Source organism: Falco cherrug, chromosome 9 (genome assembly GCF_023634085.1).
Source record: "Falco cherrug isolate bFalChe1 chromosome 9, bFalChe1.pri, whole genome shotgun sequence".
Classification (NCBI taxonomy): Eukaryota; Metazoa; Chordata; class Aves; order Falconiformes; family Falconidae; genus Falco; species Falco cherrug.
The window spans coordinates 27,842,022-27,864,047 of NC_073705.1; the positions used below are offsets into that span (position 1 = coordinate 27,842,022).

Consider the following 22,026-nt stretch of genomic DNA (forward strand, 5'->3'; position numbering starts at 1 on the left):
ATATATGAATGTACTGTTTCAAATTAGTTGTTTAGGCAGATGGGTAGACATCCTTGTCCAGTGATCTGGCTATTGGAGGTATCATTCCAGAAAGCAAAGATAGTATTGTATCTGTGTATGAAGTGTTATGATTGTGCTTTGACTACTAAAGTTCTTTTGATTTCTCTCCAGGCATACTACCTAATCTACATCCTCCTTCATCTAGTCAGTGAAGCTAGTTTCTTTGATGTTGTAAATTCTAATCAAAGGGTAAGTAACTTCAGTGGGTAGATCTTTGGGTTTTAAAAGACTATTTATCATGCGCACTTGGTCTATTTTGGTAAGAGCTATCATGTGATAGAAGGTCACCAGTGGATAGTAGCACTGGGGGAAACTTTGTTCTGCGGTGGAGTAAATGCAGAAGAGCTTTCTCTGTATTTCCTGCAGAGAAAGAAACCTCCTGCATTTCTGCAAATGAAACGACCTCAAAACATGAGGCTATGGATCAACAAGCATTTATTTTGTTAATCTTTCTCAGAAAGTAACTGCAGATTAACTCAACACAGAAATTCTAAGAAATCCAATGAACCTGTGAACTTCTGGAGTTGAAATTTTTCAGTCTAGAAGAAAACTACTTTGAAAATATCCAGTAAAGTATGTTCAAACACATCACAGTTTTCTGTGCTGGAGTACAGCTGTGCAGCAAATGAAAGCTTGGATGGCCTTTCTTCTGTTCTCTGTGCCATGTGATGTGAACATCTGTTAAGTAGTACCTTCTGCTTAGCTTAGCTTTTCAGTAATCCCACGCAGGTATCTGTGGTCATTTGCTGTGAGTTGCTTGCTGCAAGGTGTTTGTATACACCTTCTACCCTGTGGATTCACTCTTGGCTTTTAAGAAATCTGTCATGTGAACTGTCTGAGAGAGTTAAAACAGTAATGCTTGGTTACATTTTGTGGCATAAGTGTCTCAGTTTCCTACTCAATGCAAAAAGACAATCATAGAGCATACTATGAAACAGAATAGCGAAGAAAATAACTCCATTGTGATGATCTTTTGAGATTTGATTTTTACAACTGCCTTCCTGAATATTGGTGGAGAACTTGATCTTTTCTATGTACGTTTTTTAATGTCCCTGTATTTCTTAATGAAGAAAGAGTCTATTATTCACTGACCTGTTAGCCATCAAGTGGCAAGAGGGGTGTGGCTGAATATTATGCAGGCTAGACTTTGAACTATTCCACTTTTGATCCTCTTCCAGTTAAATGGGTTAAATTGTCATGGTCTTGAGACACCAGCAAATGTTTGTAAGTAGAATTTCAGCATGCCTCACCTGTTCTGAAGAGTGGAGCCTCTTTGCAGCTGTTCAGTGAGGGATTGAAAACAGGAATTTTATGAATAAATTGACAGAATATGAAAGATCTTGGGAGTCATTATCAAGAGATTGTGAAGTTGCAAAAGCAATCAGAAATTTAGAGAGAAATAAAAAATCAGTGCCTAATCTTGGATATGTTTTACCCACTCAGCCAATTCCTACGAAAGAAAATTACCTGAGACATCATTACTGAAAAGATTATTTTTAGCTATTGTAACTTCAAACTTTTTTTTGCTGATGAAAGAACTGAACGGCACTGCACTTGCTACTTCATGGACCGAAAGGATTTACAAATTAGCCACAAGGAACTTTGAAATTTGTGATGTATAGCTCTGCTATACTTTAAAACTATTTTTTAAAGCTTTTAGACCTGGTTTACCAGCTGCGTACCAGCAACTGATAGGGGATCTTGTGATCTTGTTTTCTTTCATTTCCCCCTTCCTTACTGTATGTTTCTGAGAAAAATTCAAACTGAAGCATATAATTTTAAAGTTGAAATAATGTTTGAAGGAAGCTTTTAGTTTTGACATCGACGATTTAAATAGGTGTACGCTTTTGTCTTTATTTAGCAGCACTTACTGAAGCTTTGTGGTGCCTTAGATAAGCACATAAAATGTGATATTAGGGAAGATGCAAGGCTGTTTTATCGAACTAAGGTAAGACATGTAAGTTGAGGTTTTGTTTGTTTTGGGGTGGTGTTTAGTGTTTTTGATGTGTGTTGTTCCTCATCCCAGCCCTGGAACTAAGAGTTCCTCATGGGTTTGTTTTTTTGTTTTGTTTCACTGCACTATGTCTTTGCATGTACATAAATATATGCTCATTTTAATGCACTGAAAATACTCTGTTTGCAAACAACAGGACTCTTTAACAACTGTAAAATGTGATCTTGCATGTGTGTCTGTTTTATTTTCAAATTAATGAGTTGGTTAAAAATGTCGATTTAAGCCAACAGTATATGTGATATAGCATCAAGCTTGGATAATTGCGTTTCATTTGCGTTGCGGTGTGGGGCTTACTAACCATAGTCCTAATTTTGTGATTTTCATGCTTTGCATGCTGTTGTAGCAAGCCAAATTAGACCAGTGGTAAAGTGACCAACCTCAACTTTGAAAAGCCTTGCTGCTTCAGCTTTAAATCAAAGTTACGGTCATGTGCATCCTTACTTCTCCAGAAGACTTTTCTTTTTGGATCAGCCAGATTAGTAGACCATGGATCCTTTTAACAAGTCAGTTACTCTTGCCTTGGATTTTTGTATCTTGAGTCACTTTCACTTTTGTTTCTATTGCCCATGCACTGAGTGGGGAAAATTGTATGTTTTTCCCCGTCGCTTCATTTGTGTTATAGTACAGTGACTTCCAGAGGACGCCACTATGCTGGGGTTTAACACAGCACGTGAAGCAAATCTCAGTTCTGAATGGCTTGGATTAAACACCTGCTTATGATTGGTTATGAAAGCAGTTTGATGTATAAGAAATTCATTTCAGAAGCAGACAGTGCTGCATATTTGGCTTTTCTGATTGCAGTTGCAGGAACCTTTTCTAGGTACAATCAGACTTGTCTAACAACCCTAACTCACCCGAAGGATGAGGTGGGTGTTTGAAGGCCAGAGGCTTGTGTGCTGATTCCAGACACTTAACATGGGGAGTCATGTGCCTCTAATTTGTTTGTGTGGAGTATATGACTTTGAATTCAGAGTCCCAAATTACAGCGAGCTGGTTGGAGTTGAGGTGGTGATACTTTGTGACAGTTTGTAAAATTGTTCTGTCCCAGTAAACCTTGGGTGTTGGGTTATCAGGGGGTGTATGGGCTTGGGGAGATAGGGGGTATGATTTTTGGCTTTTTAACATAAATGGCTAAACTAATCAATCTGAATTTGCAGGTAAAAGACTTAGTTGCTAGGATATATGGCAAATGGCAAGATATGATACAAACCACTTGGCCTACTCAGGTACTGTAATGAAACCTTTTTTCCTCTTTTCATATTGCAGTGTGCATTTAACTCAATTTTTTAGCATTTGAAAATAGCATATTCTTTTAAAAATATTTTTTTTCTTCATAAACGGCACGGCTGTGGAATACACTTAGATGTATTAGAATAAATTTTAATGAAAATTTTTGCTTTGCTGGATTAAATAAAACCACGATTTCATATTTATCCTTAAAAGTGCTGCTTTTGTAAATGGCTCGCATAATACACTAAAATGCTAGTACTGCATCAAGTCACAAGGCCTGTCTCTGGTTATAGTTATTAGCAGATGCTTCGAAAAGGATTCTGGGGCAGGAACACAGTGATGGGCTTCCTGCTGTGGTCTGGTAGTGTGTGACTTTTAGACTGTTTAAGTCCAAGGCTTTATCAACATATGTTTAATGGCTCTTGATAACTGCTCCCCCTTTGAATGTGTCGAATTTCATGCAACGATTAAGAAAAGCCTTTCATGTTCTGTAAAAGTATGCAGTAGTAAATAATGTCGGGGTTAGTCTCTCATTAATACTTGCCTTTGTGATAACTAGCTGGTCATGGTGGAATAGATGGATAATTTCTGCTGGTGGAATAGGTGAATAAGTGGATAATATCCAGAGTTCAGAGCTGTTTCTTCCAGTCTAAGGTTGTAGGGTTTCTTTTGTAATGTGATTAGACCAACTGTTTGAGTCATGTCTTGGAATATAAAGCTACCTGTCTTGGAAAAGCTGAGCTTTCCAGTGATGTAGAACATGACTTGCATAAAACTTAAATTATACATATATGCTTACTATTGATTTCAGTTAAAAACTGCATAATCAGTCATTTGCCTATGAAGACTATTAATTGCTCCCAGCAACATGCAAAAAAGACACAGTTTGTAGTGTGTGTGATGTTTCGGGGGGGGGGTGGGATTAGTAACACGTGGCTGCAGAAGCCACTCAGCAGCTGATGAAAGCTGGTAATGATGCAGCTCTTTCAGAGTTGTTTTTTCAGAGATATTTGGGGTTGATTCATGTGTAGAGCAACTGGCAAGTGTTTCCATATAAAATTCTAGCATCTTGCATCTTGCAACACATTGTGGCAATCTAAAGCTAAGCATTTGCCTGCTCTTCTGTCATGGGTTTTCTGACTTGTTTACTGTTTTGTTTTTATTCTTTAGGGAAAACTGCATGACTTCTGGGAGCCAGATTCATAAAATCTTGCCTAGTTCAGGGAAAGTAACAGCAAAAATTCTGAAAAAGAATGAATGGAGCTTCACCTTGGTCGGAACGGAAGAAATCAGTCAGCTGAGTTAGAACTTGAGCTTGATTCAGGCAATTACTAGAAACACAAGAATCTACTTTATTTAACATTGCTTTTGTTACAAATACACTACTTCTGAAAAACTGAAGTGGGTAAACTGGAAAAAAAACCAAACCAACCATTTCTATAGCCCTGTCTGAATTGGCTAGAAATATTTTATCATATTGAAAGCTGAGGGAAGTTTTCTCGTTTCCATTGTTAATCACAAGACATATTTGCAAACCTAAAGTATTTGTTCTGTTGCCAGCACACACCTGCAAGCATTGTTTTAGGATGTCTGGGAAAGAACTGCCCCGTGACATGGAATGTGAGTTCAGAAATAGTGTTAGACCTCCCACATTGCAAGCAGGTGAGGAAGTGGTTCAGAACTGGGCTGAATAACAGAATTGCCTGCACATGGTAATCTGCAAAGCAGAATTGGTATGATAATCCAATATCTCTAAAAAATACAAAATACAGCAGTTGCATGGGAACAAGTGATGGCTGTCATGTTTACTTGACAGTGGGGAAAAAAGGTTAAGAGCAATTGTGGCCTAACAGGTTAAGTGGATCCCTTTTTGCTCTGTGGTTTTATCAAATTAAAAAATGGAATTTATTAGTGATGCATTCATTTTAACTTATTCCTCATCTTAAGGCACCAATTTATTTATGCAGTGAAGGTGACTAGGAAGTGTTTCTGTAAGACCCAAGTTATAAATGAGCTCTTGTTATACCAGTAGTATTGTTGTACTGCTCCTGAAGAGGCAAACTTATCTATATTTGTTATCTAGCTTCAGCATTTTCTCTAAATGGAGAAAATACTAATGTTAAAATCTCAGTTCAGTGAAGATTTGAGAAGATTAGCATTTGGGCCACCTATATAAAAACTGTGAAAGCCATATGAGGTCTGAATTCCTTTGTGTGAAGTCTTACTGCTTGTACAATATATGCACAAACCTCCAAGAGCTGTTTGTGAAATAATCAAAGGAAGATGTGATCTCCTTTTGTGCTTTCTGTGCAAATGCCATCATTTAAATCTTACACTGTGGTTTGTCTGTAGGATTTGTCTATATATTAAGAGAAAATTAAGGTATCGACTAGAAGCACCAACTGGGGTTCCCATAACAAGCAAGATTTTTAATAATATCAACATGTGCGTTTTATAATACTGTGTCCTTTTAATTTTTGTAGATTACTCTGTCTTCCTTTGTATAAATTCCTTACAGCTTTCCAAAATGAGAATGTAAAATAAAGCTGAAAAAAACCCAAAACCAGAACCTTCACGTTTAAGTACCTTTATTGCATATAAAGGAACTGCTATGAAATGGACACATTTTATAAGGAAGGTATTTGCCAATTCATACTAAATGTTTTGTCTTTCATTTCAAGTGTTAGAGAGTTAGCTTAAAACTGCAGCATCTCTGTGCCCTTCACAGAATAAACAGCTTATCCTTGTTCAAACAAAAGTTATGCTTGTGGCATTGTTCGGGAGTGGGAGGGAGAGAGAATCCCTTTTTTAAAATCTCAATGTGTTATTTAAAATTTGGAAGAATCTACCTCAAAGTGTATCTTTGTTCGGCAAAAGCACTGCTTTACCCTAAAAAAAATAAGTGTTATACAGGTATGGCAATGCCATCCTTGGCTCTGTCTGTCTTTGATAGTATGTCAACCTTCCCTCTGGTAGCGGTTACTTACTCTGTTGAATGAATTGTATGTAATTTTATGAATGTTTATATTTTTTCTCACTAATGTTGTATAAAGTTTAAAAAAATAGCAGGACTTTACTGTAATGTAATGTGTATATATTTTCTTGCCTTGTAAAGTTGAAGTTGCTGTCCTGTATATTTTCAAGAAGGGGAGGGGGTTAGATGAACAGCTTTTGTACTGCAGTTAAAAGCACACTGAAACTGCTGAGGTTTTTTTCCAGATGGAATAACCACTTTGATATTAACTTTTATTTAATAGAATAATGAAAAAATAAAACCAGATATGCTTTTCTAATTAAATGTCCCTGGACAAAATGGGCATGCCTCAGCTCTGTTTCACGAAAAAATGGCTGCAGGTCCTATTTTGGTCTTACAGCACATGTTGTAATTCTTAGGTTCACAGCTGATTAGCTTACTATAAATGGAGGAAGTCTTGAAATCATTCTTAGCTCAGCCAGTCCTGTGTTTCATGCTTAATGCCTGTGTATACATTCTGGCGTTTTCCCTCTGTTCCCTTCCTGCTTTGTGTGGACTCTTCTTCCATCTATTTTATAACTTGAGTAATAATTCCCCAGTTGCTTAAGTCTAGACATGGATTGAGTTGGAGCTCATCGGTATCCTTACAGAGATGATCCCAAAGCATTGCTGCAGTCTTTACACGGGACTGCTGAGCTGAGCACTGCTTCAGGACTCCTGGAAAAGAAATAGCAAACCTGCTGTTGTGTTTTGCAGACTCATTTACTGGCCCCCAGCCAGAAGTTACACGCATTGGAAAAGGCTGTTTGCACAGTAAATGTCTTAACTGCTTTAGTTGTCTTCAGATAAGCATTTTGCACTGAGGTTTATCTTTTGATATTATGTTGGCTATATTAAGAGCCACGTTATCTCATTTCATGTGAAATTAGGTGCACTTTATTGCAGTAATCACAGACAAAATATTAAAGGCTGACTATAAAATATACATTGGCTCTTTGCCCTTTTTTTAAATTATTTATTTTCTGACAGGCCTCTGTATGGCTTAAAAAAAAAAAAAAAAAGCAGCTTCTTGAAATCTGCCAGTGAAACTATTCAGTCTCTCATATTCTCACTGTTCCTGTTGTGGAACTTGGTAATGGATGGGAATTTCAGAAGTGATTAATGACTTGCAGGTAGGTCTGGCTGAAGGTCGGCAGGACACGTACGCTTCACTGATGCAGCGGCTGCAGGAACTCTCTGAAGTCCCCAAAGCTGATAGTTGAGTTGAGGATGTCTTTGGGAAAGGCAGATGACTGGAACAAATACCTGAAGTGTGCTGTTATCATTGGTGGAGCAGCTGGTGAGATTGCTGTGTGATAGGATTTTAAGAGATAGGATTTTTACAGTGTGTACGAAGACCTTGTTTCGATGAGGGATGGCTACTGCAGTGTTAAATTTCATGACCACAGGCAAGCCAGGTCTGTCTCCATCAAAAGTGCCAGCGCTTAGCACGGCCCAGCAGCCAGCTCGGGGCTCGGAGATGGCATAGCCCAGGGTGGACACGGGGCACGTGGGCTGTGAGAGAGACGGCGCTCTCCTGGGGATTCAGCCAAGGGTACTTGGGTAATAAACAGGATTCTTCTGCTGACCCAGTCACTAGCAGGAGTACTTGAAGCTACAGTATTAGTGCTGGTCCTGTATGTTTGAGTTTCTTCTTTCCCAGGAAAACTCTATGTATAACATAATATCCCTAGCTGGGGTTTTTGCTTTGGTTTTTTTGTTTTTCCTTCCATTGGCTTCTAGAATTTGTGTGGCTTTGTGTTCCACTGGAAGGGACAAGTCAGGAAGGGTGCTGCTGGGGGTGACCCTCCTGGTTCTACTGGAGGCTCGTGCCTTGGGCTTATGAGCTTTGAGAAACTTCTTGCCCATGGTTGCCCAGTGGGAAACAGCCCACTGTGCCAGAGGGCAGCCCTTGGCACTAGTGTATTGGTGCTTTTTTCTGCATCCTGAAAAAAAAAAAAAAAGGCTCTCGGGTCTGGCTGATGTGGGGCAGAGAAGAGGCCTGATGAGTTTGCAGAAGTGTAGGCAGCTGCTGTGGGATCCTCCCTGAGAGCTCCGAAGGAGCTGCTGGGAGAGGTCAGGCAATCATTAGTGGATTTAGCTCATTCCTTGGAGTTGAAGTTATCAGAATGCTCTTAATGACATTCAGATTGCCATTTTCCCATCTTCGTGCCCCCGGGCTGTGAAATACTTTGATGTTTTGCCTTGTGCATGTTTTGCCAGCTTTACAGGTGGGGCCTCTTCTTACCCAACCTTGAAAGGGGCTTCCAGTGCTGGGGCATGGTGTGGGCTGCCATGGGGAGAATCCTAGAGAAAGTAAATTCCTCGAAGGGCTTCTCCTTGCGGAGGTGCGTTTGGTTTTGTCTGCTGCTTTTTTCAGCCAGTGCTTCCTTGCCTTTGCAGTAATGAAACTGAAAGAATATTTTAGCTGGTAAGTATCAAAAGCAGGGCTGGCTGAGGAGGGAAGAAAAACATTCACAACTTCCTATCTTGGTATTTTGGTCTGAATGCCAAAAGCTGGTCCCCATATTTGCAGACTGCTGGTTAAGATGGATTTTCAGGTGACTTTTAAGTGGCATTTGGGTATGTTGTACTTTTTTGAATGCTTCCCTTGTCTCTGCTTGGTGAACTGTTGCTGCTGTTTCATCTTCTTCGGCTTCCCAGCTGCCTCCCACTTCCCTATAGGGAGGTCATAAGGGACGGTATGGAAACTAGATGAAAGACTGGAATTGTTCCCTTCATTGTCATCAAGGCGTCTTTGCCGTCAGCCTGGGGGGAGACCTAAAGCTTTTCAAGGCAGGTTTGGCCCGTATGGTGTGTCGGGGAGGGCTCCTGGCCACAGGATACAGGGCCGCTTTCACACATCCTTCTCCTGGTGCTTCCCTTTGGGTTTGCATTCACTGCTGCAGCTGCCTGAAGCTGGGCAAGAGCTGCTCCTTCCTTCTCACGGAGAAAAGCAGAAAGGGTAAACAGATTTTTGCTGCTTTTGTGCTGCTGGGTGAGTCCTTCACCTGGGCAATGTGAGTGGGGGCTTGGCTTGCAGGCTCCATGGCTTTGCCTCTGGGTCTCGGGCTCTCTTCTGTCGAAAACCTGCTTGGAGTTGAAAGTCCTGGCTGTCGGGACTCTGACAGGAGCGGGGGTCACTTTTCCGGGCTGGCCACCAGGCTGTGGCTGAAACAATAGCTTAAAGCTGCCAGGTTCGGTAGTGGGGAGGGGATGGATAGGCATTAAGGCTCATGCTTTATTCACGCTGCAGGCTTTTATAAAGGCAGCATAAATCATGCAGGGCAGTTGTGAGCTCTTCAGACACATCATTCAGCCTCTCGGAAGTATTGATCTGCATGCTGGAAACTGAACTGTCCCCTTCACCCTAACCCGAGCTGTGGGAGAGGCCTGGCAGGTGAGGATGCCGAGATGCTGTACTGCATATCAGCTCTGCTGCCTGCCTCCCCTGTGTACTAACCTATTTTTTTTTTTTAGTATTTCGGGCTCCAGCATTGTTATGATAAGGTTTGCACAGCACAACGTGGTTTTCCCTCCAGTTGATTTTTCTCTTATTAGCCCATTTTTTCTCTTGCCCTCATTCTGTTTTTCCCCGCAGTATGCAAACACCGTTTGCTGAGAAACTGTGTCAGCCTTCCTCGTAATTAAGAGTCTGGCAGGAGCCAGCGCAACAGTCATTTTGGAGATGACGCGTCCAGTTTGGAGCTGACGGTAAGCTGGGATGCTGCAGCAGGGGCTCGATGCTGGGGACGCGGGGATGTTCTCTGGCTGAGTGGGGCAGGGAGACCCACGAGGAGCCCAGCGCAGGAGCAGTGAGTACCCTGGATACATCTCAGGTGGGGTATTTAAACTGTGTGCTCTTAAAAAGCAGCTCCAGGAACATTAAATTCTAGGTTGTATCACAGGTTTAGCCCTTTGGGAGGGAATCTGCATGTGTGTGTATAAGACAGGAACAAATTGCATTGGCCCTAAGTCGGCCACATCTCTCCTGCTCAGAAATAGTTGTAACGTTGGAAAGCAGGGTGGAGAGCTCGCCAATCAGATGGCCTAAAAACGGGTAAATAGAAGTTATTCTTGGCACTCAGTAATTTCGCTTCGGATTTTGTAGTTCTTTTATTAGCAGGAACGCTCAAAGCAAACAAAAGGAGACAGGAGCTGGGGATTTGCTTGCCTCAGGAGGTTGTGGATGCTAAAACCTTAGAGGTTCAAAGAGTGTTTCACGGCAGAAAATCCATCAGGGTCTATGAAATCAAGGCAGCCATCCCTGGCTGAGAAAGCTTCAGGCTGCTGATCCCTGGAGGGTGGAGCGTGTGGTGGGGAGATATCTCGGGCGTCTGTCCTGCCCGTGTACCCTCTGCAAGACGCCAGGATTTTGGTCCACTGTGGTGGGCTTGCCTGTATGCTTTATGCGAATTTATGTGAATTCATGAAAAATGTGAATTTCATGTCACGTTGTCTTATGGTTTCCAAACTGTCTGTCGCATCCACAATTGCGTCTCTCCTCCTCCTCCCGAGACAGAAGTTGCTGCCGAAGGTGCTTCTGGCCCTTGCTCTGAAGGAGCCTAGAAAGGTGTATGGGATCAGATGTCTCATATGGCTGAAGAAAACCCACTGACTTTTTTTGATCTTCCTAATGACACTGCAAGTGAGACTAGGAAAACAAGTTGTGTGGTTCAGGAGCTCCAGCAAAACACAGTAACACCCAACCAACCACATGCCAAAGCTGACCTCCTTCCTCTCCCTCCCCATCCACAGATGCTTTCAGCTAGGGATAAGTAAAAATAAGAGCATATGAGGAGATATAAAAAAAAAAAAAATCCTTTGTGGTACTGGCAGAACAGAATTCAGCATTTTCCCTCTGGTTGCTGTGTCAGATTTGCCTCTTGGGGGCAACCTCGCCCTGCTCCAGCTGGGAGCGCGGCTCCTGTCACTGCAAAGGCAAAAGGGAAAGCAACATGCTTGGGAGGCGATGACTCACCGCGCATCTCTCATCTCTCGCTGCCTTTGCATTATCAGATCGGTTTTGGCAATCGAGGTCATTATTTGCTGAAAGGATTTAAGGAAAGCCATCGGGGCTGGCTGTTCACGGCCTTTCAGAAATGATGTGATCGGTTCTTGAAGGTCCCTTCCCAGGCTTGGAATCCTTCAAAGTTTTTCCTGCCCTGCTGATCTTCACAGAGAGGAGGGTGGCATGGAAGGACATGTGTCTTGTGGTTCTTGTTTGATGGATAAAGCGTAAATCTGTGCAAGGAAAATTTACAGTGATCTCCCTGCTCTTGTTTTGCCCGGGTTCCCTTGGGCTATCACTAAGCCTATCAGATAGTGCTGTGGTTGCTCTGGCTGGCAGGTAGGGGAGAGAGCAAACTTACTGCTCCAGCTCTGGTTTAGCCCCATGTTCCTGAGCAGGTGTCTCATACAAACCCCATCCATAAATAACCATTTGCAATTATTTAAAGGGTGTTGAGGTATACAGTGGAATAAAAGGAGTATTATTCACGCTGTGTGCTGTGGTTCCTAATGGTACTTTACATGCTGATACGACCTACAAAGCTTGTGGTTTTGTGCCTGCAGTCCTCTGATGTTCTTACCCTGAGGGTCAGAAACGACAAGAATAAATGATCGTGATGGGTGTCTTGCAAATCTCGGCTCCCTCACCTTGGAAGTGTCCTTGCAAGGGCGCAGCTGGGTGACATTGCTGGCGAGGCGGAGGGGGAGGCAGCATGCTTGTCCGGCTGTGGGAGGCAAACAGGGTGGCCTTCGCCTGAGTTGTGAGGGCAGATCGATTTATCCACATTCCTGTTTCACCTTCTCCCCGAAGTGCAGGGATGTGGCTGGGGCTGGATAAGGGGTGCTGGCCCAAGCCCAACGCTCATAGGACTCCCCCAGGAAAACGCCAGCAGAGGAGGCTGGAGTGAGTGGGGTTAAACACAGACTCTGAAGCGTAGGGACTACCCTGAAGAGGGGTGCAGGATGGTGCAGCCTGTTTCTGCCCTGCCCGAGGAAGGACTGAGTCAGCCCTGCTGGGACAGCAGCTCCTGGCTCCAGCCAGCCTGGATGCTCGGACGCAGCGCCCGCAGCTCATTAACCCAGCCCTCCGGCAGCCACCGGCTGGCCTTGACACTGCCCTTAATAGCTCCCTCTTCTTTTTTCTCTCTTTCTTTCTTCCACACACACCCCCCCTTAATAAAGGTAAATTAGCTATATGGATATGTAGGAACATGAATCAAAGGAATTCAGCTGACTCTCAAATGTACCATTTGTACAGAGATGTGCTAAAGCACCAGGATGTGATGGATGCAGTCTGCTCAGAAAACACCTAAGGACAAAAGCTGCTTGTAAGGCATCTCACTGCAGCTTCCCAAAATCTGATTGCGTAGGGGAAGCAAGAATAAAAAAATAAAAAAAATCAACAAAAACCCAAGTTCTGGAATACATTAACTCAGTCGAACAGTGCAGGGAGAAGGTACCAGCAAAAAGCAGATTATTTCTTGAAGGCTGCAGAGAAATTTCACTGACTTGGAGCTTCAGAGCAAGGCTGGCTACACTTAGAAGAGTTATGTTTCACCTGAAATATTTAACATTGGCCATTTGAAATGCTCTGTGTATCTAAAAAGCCCATCAAAAATCTACTTATGAGGAGATGTTAGAGGAACCTTGGGCTCAGGCCATGCTTTTGATGGGTTAACCCAGAAGTCTGATTAAAAAAAAAAAAAAAGCAAAAAGCATGGGAAGGAAGGATAAGACTCTGGCCTCTGTCACAGAGAATCAAAAATTACCACATAATGAATGCCGGGCTGCTTCTGGGACATGTGCTGATGGATCTGTTGTTAGGAGGGAGATGTTTCCATGGCAAAACCATCATCCTAAATGGCACTGTAACTCAGCAGAGATGTGGTGGTGGTGGCCCCGGGGACTGTCTTCCTGGTCCATTCTGAGCATCCTTCCAGGGGAGGTGGGAGTGTGATGGCAGGGGACATCAGGGCAGCTCGCGGTGATGCTCCCCGTGCTGCTGCTGCAGTGCCAGGGCTCTGTTGGCAAGGCTGTCAGCTCAGCTTTTTTCAGTCCTTTCCAACTTTAAAAGAATACAACAACAAAAGGCAAGCTTGAAATAGCTCATTTTATCTCTGCAGACAAATAACTTGCTTTGAGCATCATTGTCACTCAGGCTAAATTACTTTTAGATGTTTTTAATGACCGGGTAACATTTTTCAGCTGCTCATTCTGCAGCACCCTGCTGGGGGACAGTCCATCTGTAAAGACCAAGGACTCAGATAGCGTGGTTGTTCTTACTGACATGTGTTTGGCTTTATTATTTGATATGTGATTCCCTCTGGTAGCGATGTTTTCAGCTAAATTTACAGCTACAAGCTCTTTTCTTTACATAAGGGGATCCATTTCCAAACAGGGCTGCGAGGCTGGCTATGTGTGGAGCAGCAGGAGGTCAGGGATGTAGCGGAGAAACTCTGGGACATTCAAGGTGACAGTCCAAATCCCATCTGCGTTAAGGTTGACATTACCATAGGGCTGGAGGGATTTTAACCCGTCATTTGTTACCCCTGCCTTTCATTTCACTTGTAATGCACAGCACGGAGAGCTGTGACTTGCAAAATGATCCCAACAGGGACATGGTTTGCAACATCAGCCACGCAGGTCTCCCAAATCCCTCTTTCCAAGGCAGGCACAGCTTTTGCATTCATTCCCGAAGGCAGCTTTTAAGCCACTTGCCTTCGCCATCTCCAGGTTTTGCACTGCTTCTAAGAGATGTATTTTTAAATCCAAGCTCATAAATTTTGGAAGCTCCTCTCCTTCCCCCACCCCCTCGCCCCTATCAAAGTGTCAGAGCTGAAGAAAAACTGTGAGTGATGGATGCCCCCGGCTCTGCTTGCCAGTGCTCTGCCTGGGGGGGTGGGGGTGTTATTTACTGTGCTGCTCGGGTTATTTCTTCTTTGATGGCAGCGATCGCAGCACTGGGGTTTGGTGCCTGGGAAGGAGAAGCAGGCTGCCCATGGGCCAGCCGAGCTTTGGGCTGGAGCAGGCAGGGCTGGGGAGAGGTCGCTTGAGCGTGGGGGCTTAGATGGCCGAAAGGCGAAGCCATGGGAACATGGATTCTGGCTGAAGCTTGGCCCAGAGGGTGGATGCTGGGAGCCATGACACCCTCCTGGCTTTAGTTCTTCGGGGTGCGGGTTACCTCCCCACAACAGCACCTCTTAAAAGCCACCAGTGTTGTGCCAGCCCCCGTGCAGCCCTAGGGACGCGTGTTGCTGCTCTCGGCAGTGTGCAGCCGGGACCCAATCTGCCGTGCAGGGGAAAACACAGAGGGCTGTGCCCCAGCCACAGGAACAGAGAGAGAAACCACTGTGCTCCCTGGCCAGGCTGGACCCTGCCCGCTTTTGCTGGGAGCAGCTGGGATGACGAGCAGAGGGGCTGCTGGTGTCCAGCTGAGCCAGCCACTTCTCCTGGGGCTGGAGCTGTGGCTCTGCCCCTTCCCCACCTACAGCCTCCTTGGTCCTGCTTCTGCCCCAGAGCCAGGACAAGACTCGGTGTCAAGCCCCAAAACGCCACTCTTGCCTTCCCATGGGATTCCCAGTGGCTGCCGGCATTTGCCCCCCGTGCTGCAGGAGCATCCTGAAGCAGACCTGCCCAGTTGAAAGGCAGGTCAGGAGCCCGCCCTCCTGCAGTCTCGCCAGCCCTTCCCCACAGGTGCGCTGCCGACAGATCCCAAGCCAGGGAGATGCGTTCCACTGGCTCTGAGAGGTTTTCAGACGAGCAAACCAAACCCCGCCGGCTCCCCGTGCGAGTGCCTGTCCTCCGTGAACTCCCGCGTGTCTCTCGCAGCCGGGCTTGTGGGAACAGATCAGAGGCTGCTGTGACTCAGCTGCTTCTCCCCTGAGAAAATCCACCCTGGCACCACGCTTGGCTCTGCGGCTGGGGCTGCCAGCACCTGGCAGCCTTCATCAACAAATGGCCTTGGGCAAAACATCCCAATTTCCACCGCCAAACACTTACAGGGGAGAAATCCAACATCTGATCTTGTGGGAAGTCAGGGCAGCAGCTCCGCTGCTGTACTGAGCTGGGGAGAAAAGTCCCATCCCTGCCCGAAACGGAGGCTGGAGCGGCTGCAGCATAGGCTGGCTGTCCAGCTGCCTCACGGCCTGCCCCTGCCTTTTTCCAGCTCGTTATAACTTTCTCAGACAAATTCTTCTGCAATTGTAATTTTCCCTGCTGGCTCTCAGCCCGAAGAAACAGTGGTTTGCAAAGTTTACTCAATGACTTGAAGGGAAGAGGCTCCCGAGCCTTTCATGCTCTCTGCCCGCTGGAATATTTTTTTTCCCTGGGGCTAATCTGCAGAGCATCACACTTGGCTTGACGAGCCCATGATGCTCTCAAGAAACAAAGCCAAGCCTGGTGAGCATGCACTCAGCTGCTGGGAAGCCCTGAGTGCCACTGCCAGGCTCCAGGCATCACCGGTGGGTCTTTTCTGCTCCTCTGCTTCACGCAGCGCTGCCAGCCGGGAGTCTGGGCAGGCTGGTCCTGGGGTGGGCAGAGGGGACCGCTAAGGTGGCAGATGCTGGAGGAGTGAGACTGACCCCATGGTGTGGGGCCGGAGTGCTCCCCACTGGGCTTCTCTTCCACGGAGACAGGCAAAGCAGCAGTGCCGTGTCACAGCATAGCTGAGGGATGGAGGGAAAGGCTGGTTTGCTCCTGGGCAGCCCCGCAGCCCAGGGAAAGGCTGGTTTGCTCGTTGTTGCTTTCTCATGTCGAAAGGGAAAGGTACCTGGTTTTCCGCTGGTGGTTTTGACATGATAACGCCCCTTGGCATGGTGTGGGCTGGCACGGCTTTAGCATGAGATTCGCGACTCTTTTGCAGGTTTCATAAATCCCCAGCTGCTGGAGTGGCGTGATTTTGTAACTCCCAGCTGGCTTTCAAACCGGTCCGGAGAGCAGCTTGAAATGGTGGGCTGCCTGCTGCCCCTCAAACAGCAGAGGCTGGCAAACCAAATCCCAGAGACTGGGGGTTCATTGCTTTTCTGGCTTGAGGCGAGGGAAAGGCAGGCTGCAGGCACTGCCAGGGAGGAGCCAGACCTGCCCCGGGAAGGCTGCAGACCCTGGTCAGCCCCATGGGTTTGATAGGCACCAACACCCTGTCAGTGCTGCCACCCCAGAACTGAGGGCTTTGTGACACCCTCTGGCATGGTGTGCACCCCTGTCAGCGTATTTCCAATTTAATGCTGCCTGTTACTTGATCCTGCTAAGTTGTTTGTATTTATGCTGCTGTGATCCATAATGAAACCCTCTTCCCAGTCAAACCTGGTTTCCAGCGGTGGGAGCAGGAACACACAGCAGCAGGGAGGGCAGGGGTCTCCTGCCAGTCACCTGGGACACCCCCATGCACAGGGCATCCCCTATGGTCCTGGCCATGCAGGATGAACTTGAGAGGGGGCAAGGGAACTGGAGGCAATGGAGCCTGGGGGCTGGCACGTTTCAGGGCTGCAGGCAGGGTGGGGGTCCCTTGGGGCTCAGGGTGGCTGAGCTACAACCAAATCAGACAACGCTTTATGCCCAACAGAGCCTGAGGCACAGCAGTGTCGTGCACTAAGCGACTTTATGCATGTCTTGTGCTGCAGCTGGGTCCCTCACATCCCTGCAGGAAGGCTGCAGGCTGGCGGTGGCTGGAGCGATGCCTTTGGCTGGGGGACTGGCAGGGAGTACCTGGCAGTGCTGCTGCCCTGGGCGCTGAGCTGCAACCTGAGTGCATGCAGGTCACCAGCTCCCAGCCTCGGGGTGAGTGCAGCATGTGTGCTTGGAGAGCTGATCCGTGCTAATCCCATCAATATTTCACGGCGTTGTGGCCCTGTTATAATTCCTCACATCAGCTGGGATGCCAGCTGGGACAGGGGTGCGGTGCCAAGTGAAACACGAGGCTGCTGCAGCTTTGCCCTTGCTCCTTGGGCATCGGAGGGGTGAAAGGGGCTGGCTGCGGGCATTTCTACCTGCTGCTGTGCATAGGGTTACCTGGCAGAGATGGGTGAACCCAAACAAGCTGGCTGAGTGTGGGCAGCGTGGGCATCCACCTGGCTTTGCTGTGTGCTGGAGTGGTGGGTCTGTGCTGTGATGGGCAGCTGCCAACACCGGCAAAGGGCAGCTGACCCTGGCGTGGACAAGGCTGTGACATGGGCTAGACCTGCTCTGCCCACTCCTCTTTCCATGGGACACAGTGTTTAAGCGACAACAAGAAGAAATTAAACAGTAACCAGATTCTGGGCTGGTGATCAGCACACTAAAGCATCTCCTTTTCCTAAGGGCTGTTTGGATCGAGGGGGAAGAGAGTGTTAGGGATAAAATCTTGCATGGTAGTTTCCCAAGGTGCAGTGGCACAACCTGAAGGGCCCCCTGCTCTTGGCCATCCCCTGGGCTGGGACAGGAGCTGCAGGGCTGCTCAGACGGAAAATTTCCCTTCCAGTGCCTTGCTGGCCCTGGGCTGAAGTTGGGGCACAAGCAAGACCTCCCCTCGCAGCAGCACAGCTCTGCGGGGCAGGGGGACACGGGCACAGGAGGGGGCTGGGGCTGCTCCTGTCTGCATCCTGCCCTGGCTCCTGGGAAGGCCATGCCAGTAAGAGCAAGGCCCTGGCCTTCAACCTTGTGGGGCTCTAAATTCCTTCAGATAATCTCACGGGGGCAGCAGAGCAGGCGAAGGCTCTGAAAATAGATCTGTTTCCAGCTGCTGATGACTTGTGTTAATTAATTAAAGCCTTGCAAGCTCGGGCCTGTAAATACGCAGTGCCGAGTGCGCCAGGTTCTGCTTGCTCTTCACTAATTACCCCACTGCGAGGCCAGGAGCTAATGCAGCTCCAATTTGTGCTGGCTTCAGCTTGCAGCCACGTGGGAGGATGCCTGCCTGTGGTGCCCATGCAGGCAGGGAGTATGGGACGTGCACAGTGCCCTGGAGAGGGAGGGAGCCTGGGGCAGCTCTGTCTCAGCCCTGGAAACCCCTTCCCCAGCGCTCGAGGACCAGTTCTCCCCATAACTGGCCCCGCAGCTTCCAGCTGTGCTGGCTGCTGCTGAGGTAGGGGATGGGGTTCAAAGTGGATGTGGCGGACTAGCCACCTCGCAGCACCCAAACCCCCCATCCCTGGGTAAGACAGGCTGGCCAAAAGCATCCCTGCCTCGCAGGCAGTGCCTGCTGCTTCAGCCTGTCCTTCTGCTGCCCACGCAGCGCTCTGGGTCCGGCTGGTCAGGGCTGCAGGTGAGCCTGGCTCCCGGTGCGTGGGCATCCTGCTTCCGCAGGGTGGGTGGAGAGGCGAGGTGCGGCGAGGCGTGGAGGAGATGCTGGGATTTTGCCCAAGGACAGGAGGAAATGGTAATTAGCCTCTGGAGCATACAGCAGGTGAAGGCAGGAGGTGGGTAGTGTATCTGCTCTGCTCTCCTGGGGAGCTTGGGAATGGGGACAGGGAATGGGTCCTGACATCTTGTGCCAGGCAATGGTGGGTGCTTGGTGAGTGTGCACGAGGGTGACAGGAGCCACCCCATCCACAGGAGCACCCAGACGGGTCCCCCCTTAGCTGAGACCCCTCAGTGCATGAGGACTGGGGGGATTCAAGCCTCTGCTGCTCCCCCTCCAACAGACGGTGTTTTTAGGAGACAGGACCCAGGCAGTCAGAGGCCTTGAGAGCGGCATGTTTGCCAGGCTCCCCATGGGAGCACCCTGCCACCCTTACTGATCCTAAAAGGTCCAAGTGGTGGTGAAAGCTCAGCCGGGGCTGACCCTCATCCCCAGACAATGCCCAGCAACTTCAGTGTGACCTGCTCAGCACCGAGCCCTGCCGCAGGTCTGGCTCCAGCTCTGCGGGGTGTGCGGTCAGGGTGGCCCTTGTCCGCTTCCCAGAGACCTCACCCCTCGTGGGGGTCAGGATGGAGTGGAGGGGATGAGCCAGCACCCCGGGTGCTGGTGCTGGGACTGAGCGCAGTGTGGCTTTGTAACCACGGGCTGGCAGCCCCAGGCCACCCTGCCAGCTTCAGGAGCTGGAATTCAGCGTGCGCAGGTACAGCATCTCTTCCCCTCTCACTCCAGCTGATTTCCAATTACCCTAGATCCAACCTGCTGATTGCATCCAGCGCTCAGGGTTTTGCTTTCGGGAGGCTTGCCACCGCCTGGTGAGGAGCCAGGGCTGGCCAGGTGCTGAAAGCTTGCAAAAGCAAAGCAAACACAGGCCTGAACCTGGCAGCTCCTGCCTGTAGGGAGGAGCCACAGAAGCCACCCAGGACAAAAAGGCTCCACACAGGGCCCTGGAGGAGCCATTACCTGCCCCTGTTCCCAAACAAGCTGCCACCACGGGGAAATGCAGAGTGCATGGGGAGGCACGGGCTGGCAGGGGGGACAGGATGGGGTACGGTGCCTCGCTCAGGTGTGCGAAGTGGGGTGCGAGGGGCGGGCTTGGGGATCGAGGGGGCTTGGTGGTAGCGGTGTGATGACACGGCGTGTGCTGTGTTGGCAGCGCAGAACAATGCTTATCTGCATTCGGTAAAGCTTCCTCACAGCTACAAGCCCAAACCAAGGGCTTAAGCGCAGGCTCACGCGTGAACGCGAACCCCCCAGCCCACCCCACGTGTCGGTGCCGCCCGTCCCTGGGGGGGAATGGGGGGTGGGGGTGTCTCTGCCTGTCGTGGCTCTGCTGCGGGAAACGCTGCCACCTGCCCCCCGGCGTTTGCTGGCCTGGGGTGACCCACTCGCTTCCCCCCCGCGCCGCCCCTGCCCCCCCACCCCCACCCACCCCCCCGAACCCCACCCCGGGGCCCCACGCCGGCGGCCGGGCGGCTGCGGGCCGGGCCGGTGCGGTGCGGCTGTGCGGCCGGCAGGGGGCGGGGCGGCGCGGGCGGCGCGGCTCGGCTCGGCACGGCACGGCACGGCACGGCGGGGCTGCGCACAGCCGGGCTGCGCCGGACCGGACCGTGCCGCGCCGCCGAGCCGCACCGCACCGCACCGCACCAGGCAAGTGCCGGGGGGACGCGAGCGGGGACAGCCGCCGGGCCGGGTCCGCAGGCAGGGCCGGGGCTGGGCGCCGTGTCCACAGGCAGGATCCAGAGCTGGATCCGGTTGCTGGGTCCGGGCGCTGCCAGGCGGGGCTGGATGCCGAGTCCGCAGGCCGGAGCCGCGGGTGCTGGGTTTGGGGTGCTGGGTCTCAGTGCGGGTCCGCAGGCGAGACTGTGGTGCTGGGTGCGGGCGCTGAGTCCCTTGGCTGGGGCTGCGTCTTCAGGCAGGATCTGTGGTGCTGGATCCGGGTGCTGAGTCCGCAGGCAGGATTGGGGGTGCTGGGTGCGGGTGCTGCGTGCACAGCAGGGCCTGGGGTGCTGGGCGCGCAGGCAGGGTCCAGCGAAGGAGGGGCAGGGGTCTGACCTGCTGGGGTCGAAGTGCTGGGGGTGATGCCTTGGGGGCAGGACTGAGGGGGATTCGGGGGGGTCTGATGTAGGTGACGATTTGGGGGTGACAAGCTGGAGCGGAGGTGGGGCTATGCAGGACCCAGTGACAGTGCAGGTGGCTTTTTGGGGGACAGGTGTGGGGTGAGGCGGGGCTGGGGGACATGGCGAGGGTGTGAGGAAAGACAGTGGTGGGCATTACAGCCAGCTGGGGCCCCAGCTCCTGGAGGAGGGCTAGATACAGCCCCTCCCCTCCCCAGCAGGTCGGGGGGATGGGGGCAGCTGGGGTTAGTGTTTGGGGAGGTTGAGCATTACCTGGGGGCAGCGGGTGTTTCAGTTGGCTGGGACGAGGTGCTAAACCAATGCAGGTGGTGCAGTGCAATCCCTGCCTCCCCCCTCCTCCCTTTCGGGAAACTGGTGGGGGGGCGGCACGGGACGTGACTTATCTGAGCCCTGATTCTTGGGATTCATCTCCGTGGGGTGCATGGCTGTGGGGCTGGCGGATGCCCCCAGGCAGAGGGGGACCGGCTTGTCCTGGGGGCTTCTCTGCACAGGGCTTTGCGCCGCATCTCCCTGCCGATCCAAGGTAGAAGGGACCTGCTGTGCAGCCGGGCAGGACCGGGATTTGGGGCTCTCTCTGCCCTCCCCGTCAGTGCCCAGGTGGGCCAGTGGCTTGTGCCTGGCCTTTAAAATCGAGAGTGGGAGGGGGAGCCATGAAAGGGCTGTTCAGGTGCCAAGAAAAACAGTCTCCAAAGACAAAGAGACTGCCCAAAATGGACGAGGAGTGCAGATTCCCCCGGAGGCAGGGAAATTATTAATAACAGTGATGGCATTTCTTGTGCTAGCTGGCCTCCCACCACGGGTGCAGGCTGCTTTGCCTCCCTCCGCGGTGGGCGCAGGCTGGGACCCTCGGCCTGAGCCCCGGTCCCTGGTGGGATGGCTGGAGCGATGCTGCACACCTGTCCAGCTGGACACGTCTCTGCTTCATCTCGCTTTGGCCGCTCTGCCCGGAGGGATGAAGGGCAGGGAGCTCCCCCCCCCCCCCCCCCCAGCATGCCGAGATTCCTATCTTGACTTTGTTTTTGTGTTGCAACCGGAGGCGAAAAAAAACACCAAAACCCCAACAACCCTTTCGGTTCCTGCAGCTTTGTGTGGTAGGCTTGCTCTCCCCCCCTGCCTCTTCCAACATGCATTTGAACCTTTCACCACTTTCCCCACCAGGAATGCAGCAGGTTTGCTGGAGCCGGGGCGTTTATTCAGCAAATCTGGCAGGTCGTGTGCCGGGAAGAAGCAT

At 49.6% G+C, this 22,026-nt stretch overlaps 1 protein-coding gene across 5 annotated transcripts in view; it reads left to right on the plus strand.

Annotated features, from left to right (window-relative positions):
* Positions 1-7,263, plus strand: part of SLF2 (SMC5-SMC6 complex localization factor 2) — a 30,385-nt gene extending 23,122 nt beyond the window's left edge. For 2 of the 5 annotated variants that reach the window (XM_055720025.1, XM_055720029.1), the window contains 4 exons: positions 172-249; positions 1,922-2,017; positions 3,232-3,300; positions 4,475-7,263. In XM_055720025.1, the coding sequence (XP_055576000.1) occupies positions 172-249; positions 1,922-2,017; positions 3,232-3,300; positions 4,475-4,510 (279 nt within the window). In that variant the 3' untranslated portion in view covers positions 4,511-7,263. The remainder of the gene's footprint in view (positions 1-171; positions 250-1,921; positions 2,018-3,231; positions 3,301-4,474) is intronic. The other 3 variants (XM_055720026.1, XM_055720028.1, XM_055720027.1) reach the window with 3 other exon arrangements.
* The last annotated feature ends 14,763 nt before the right edge of the window (positions 7,264-22,026 follow it).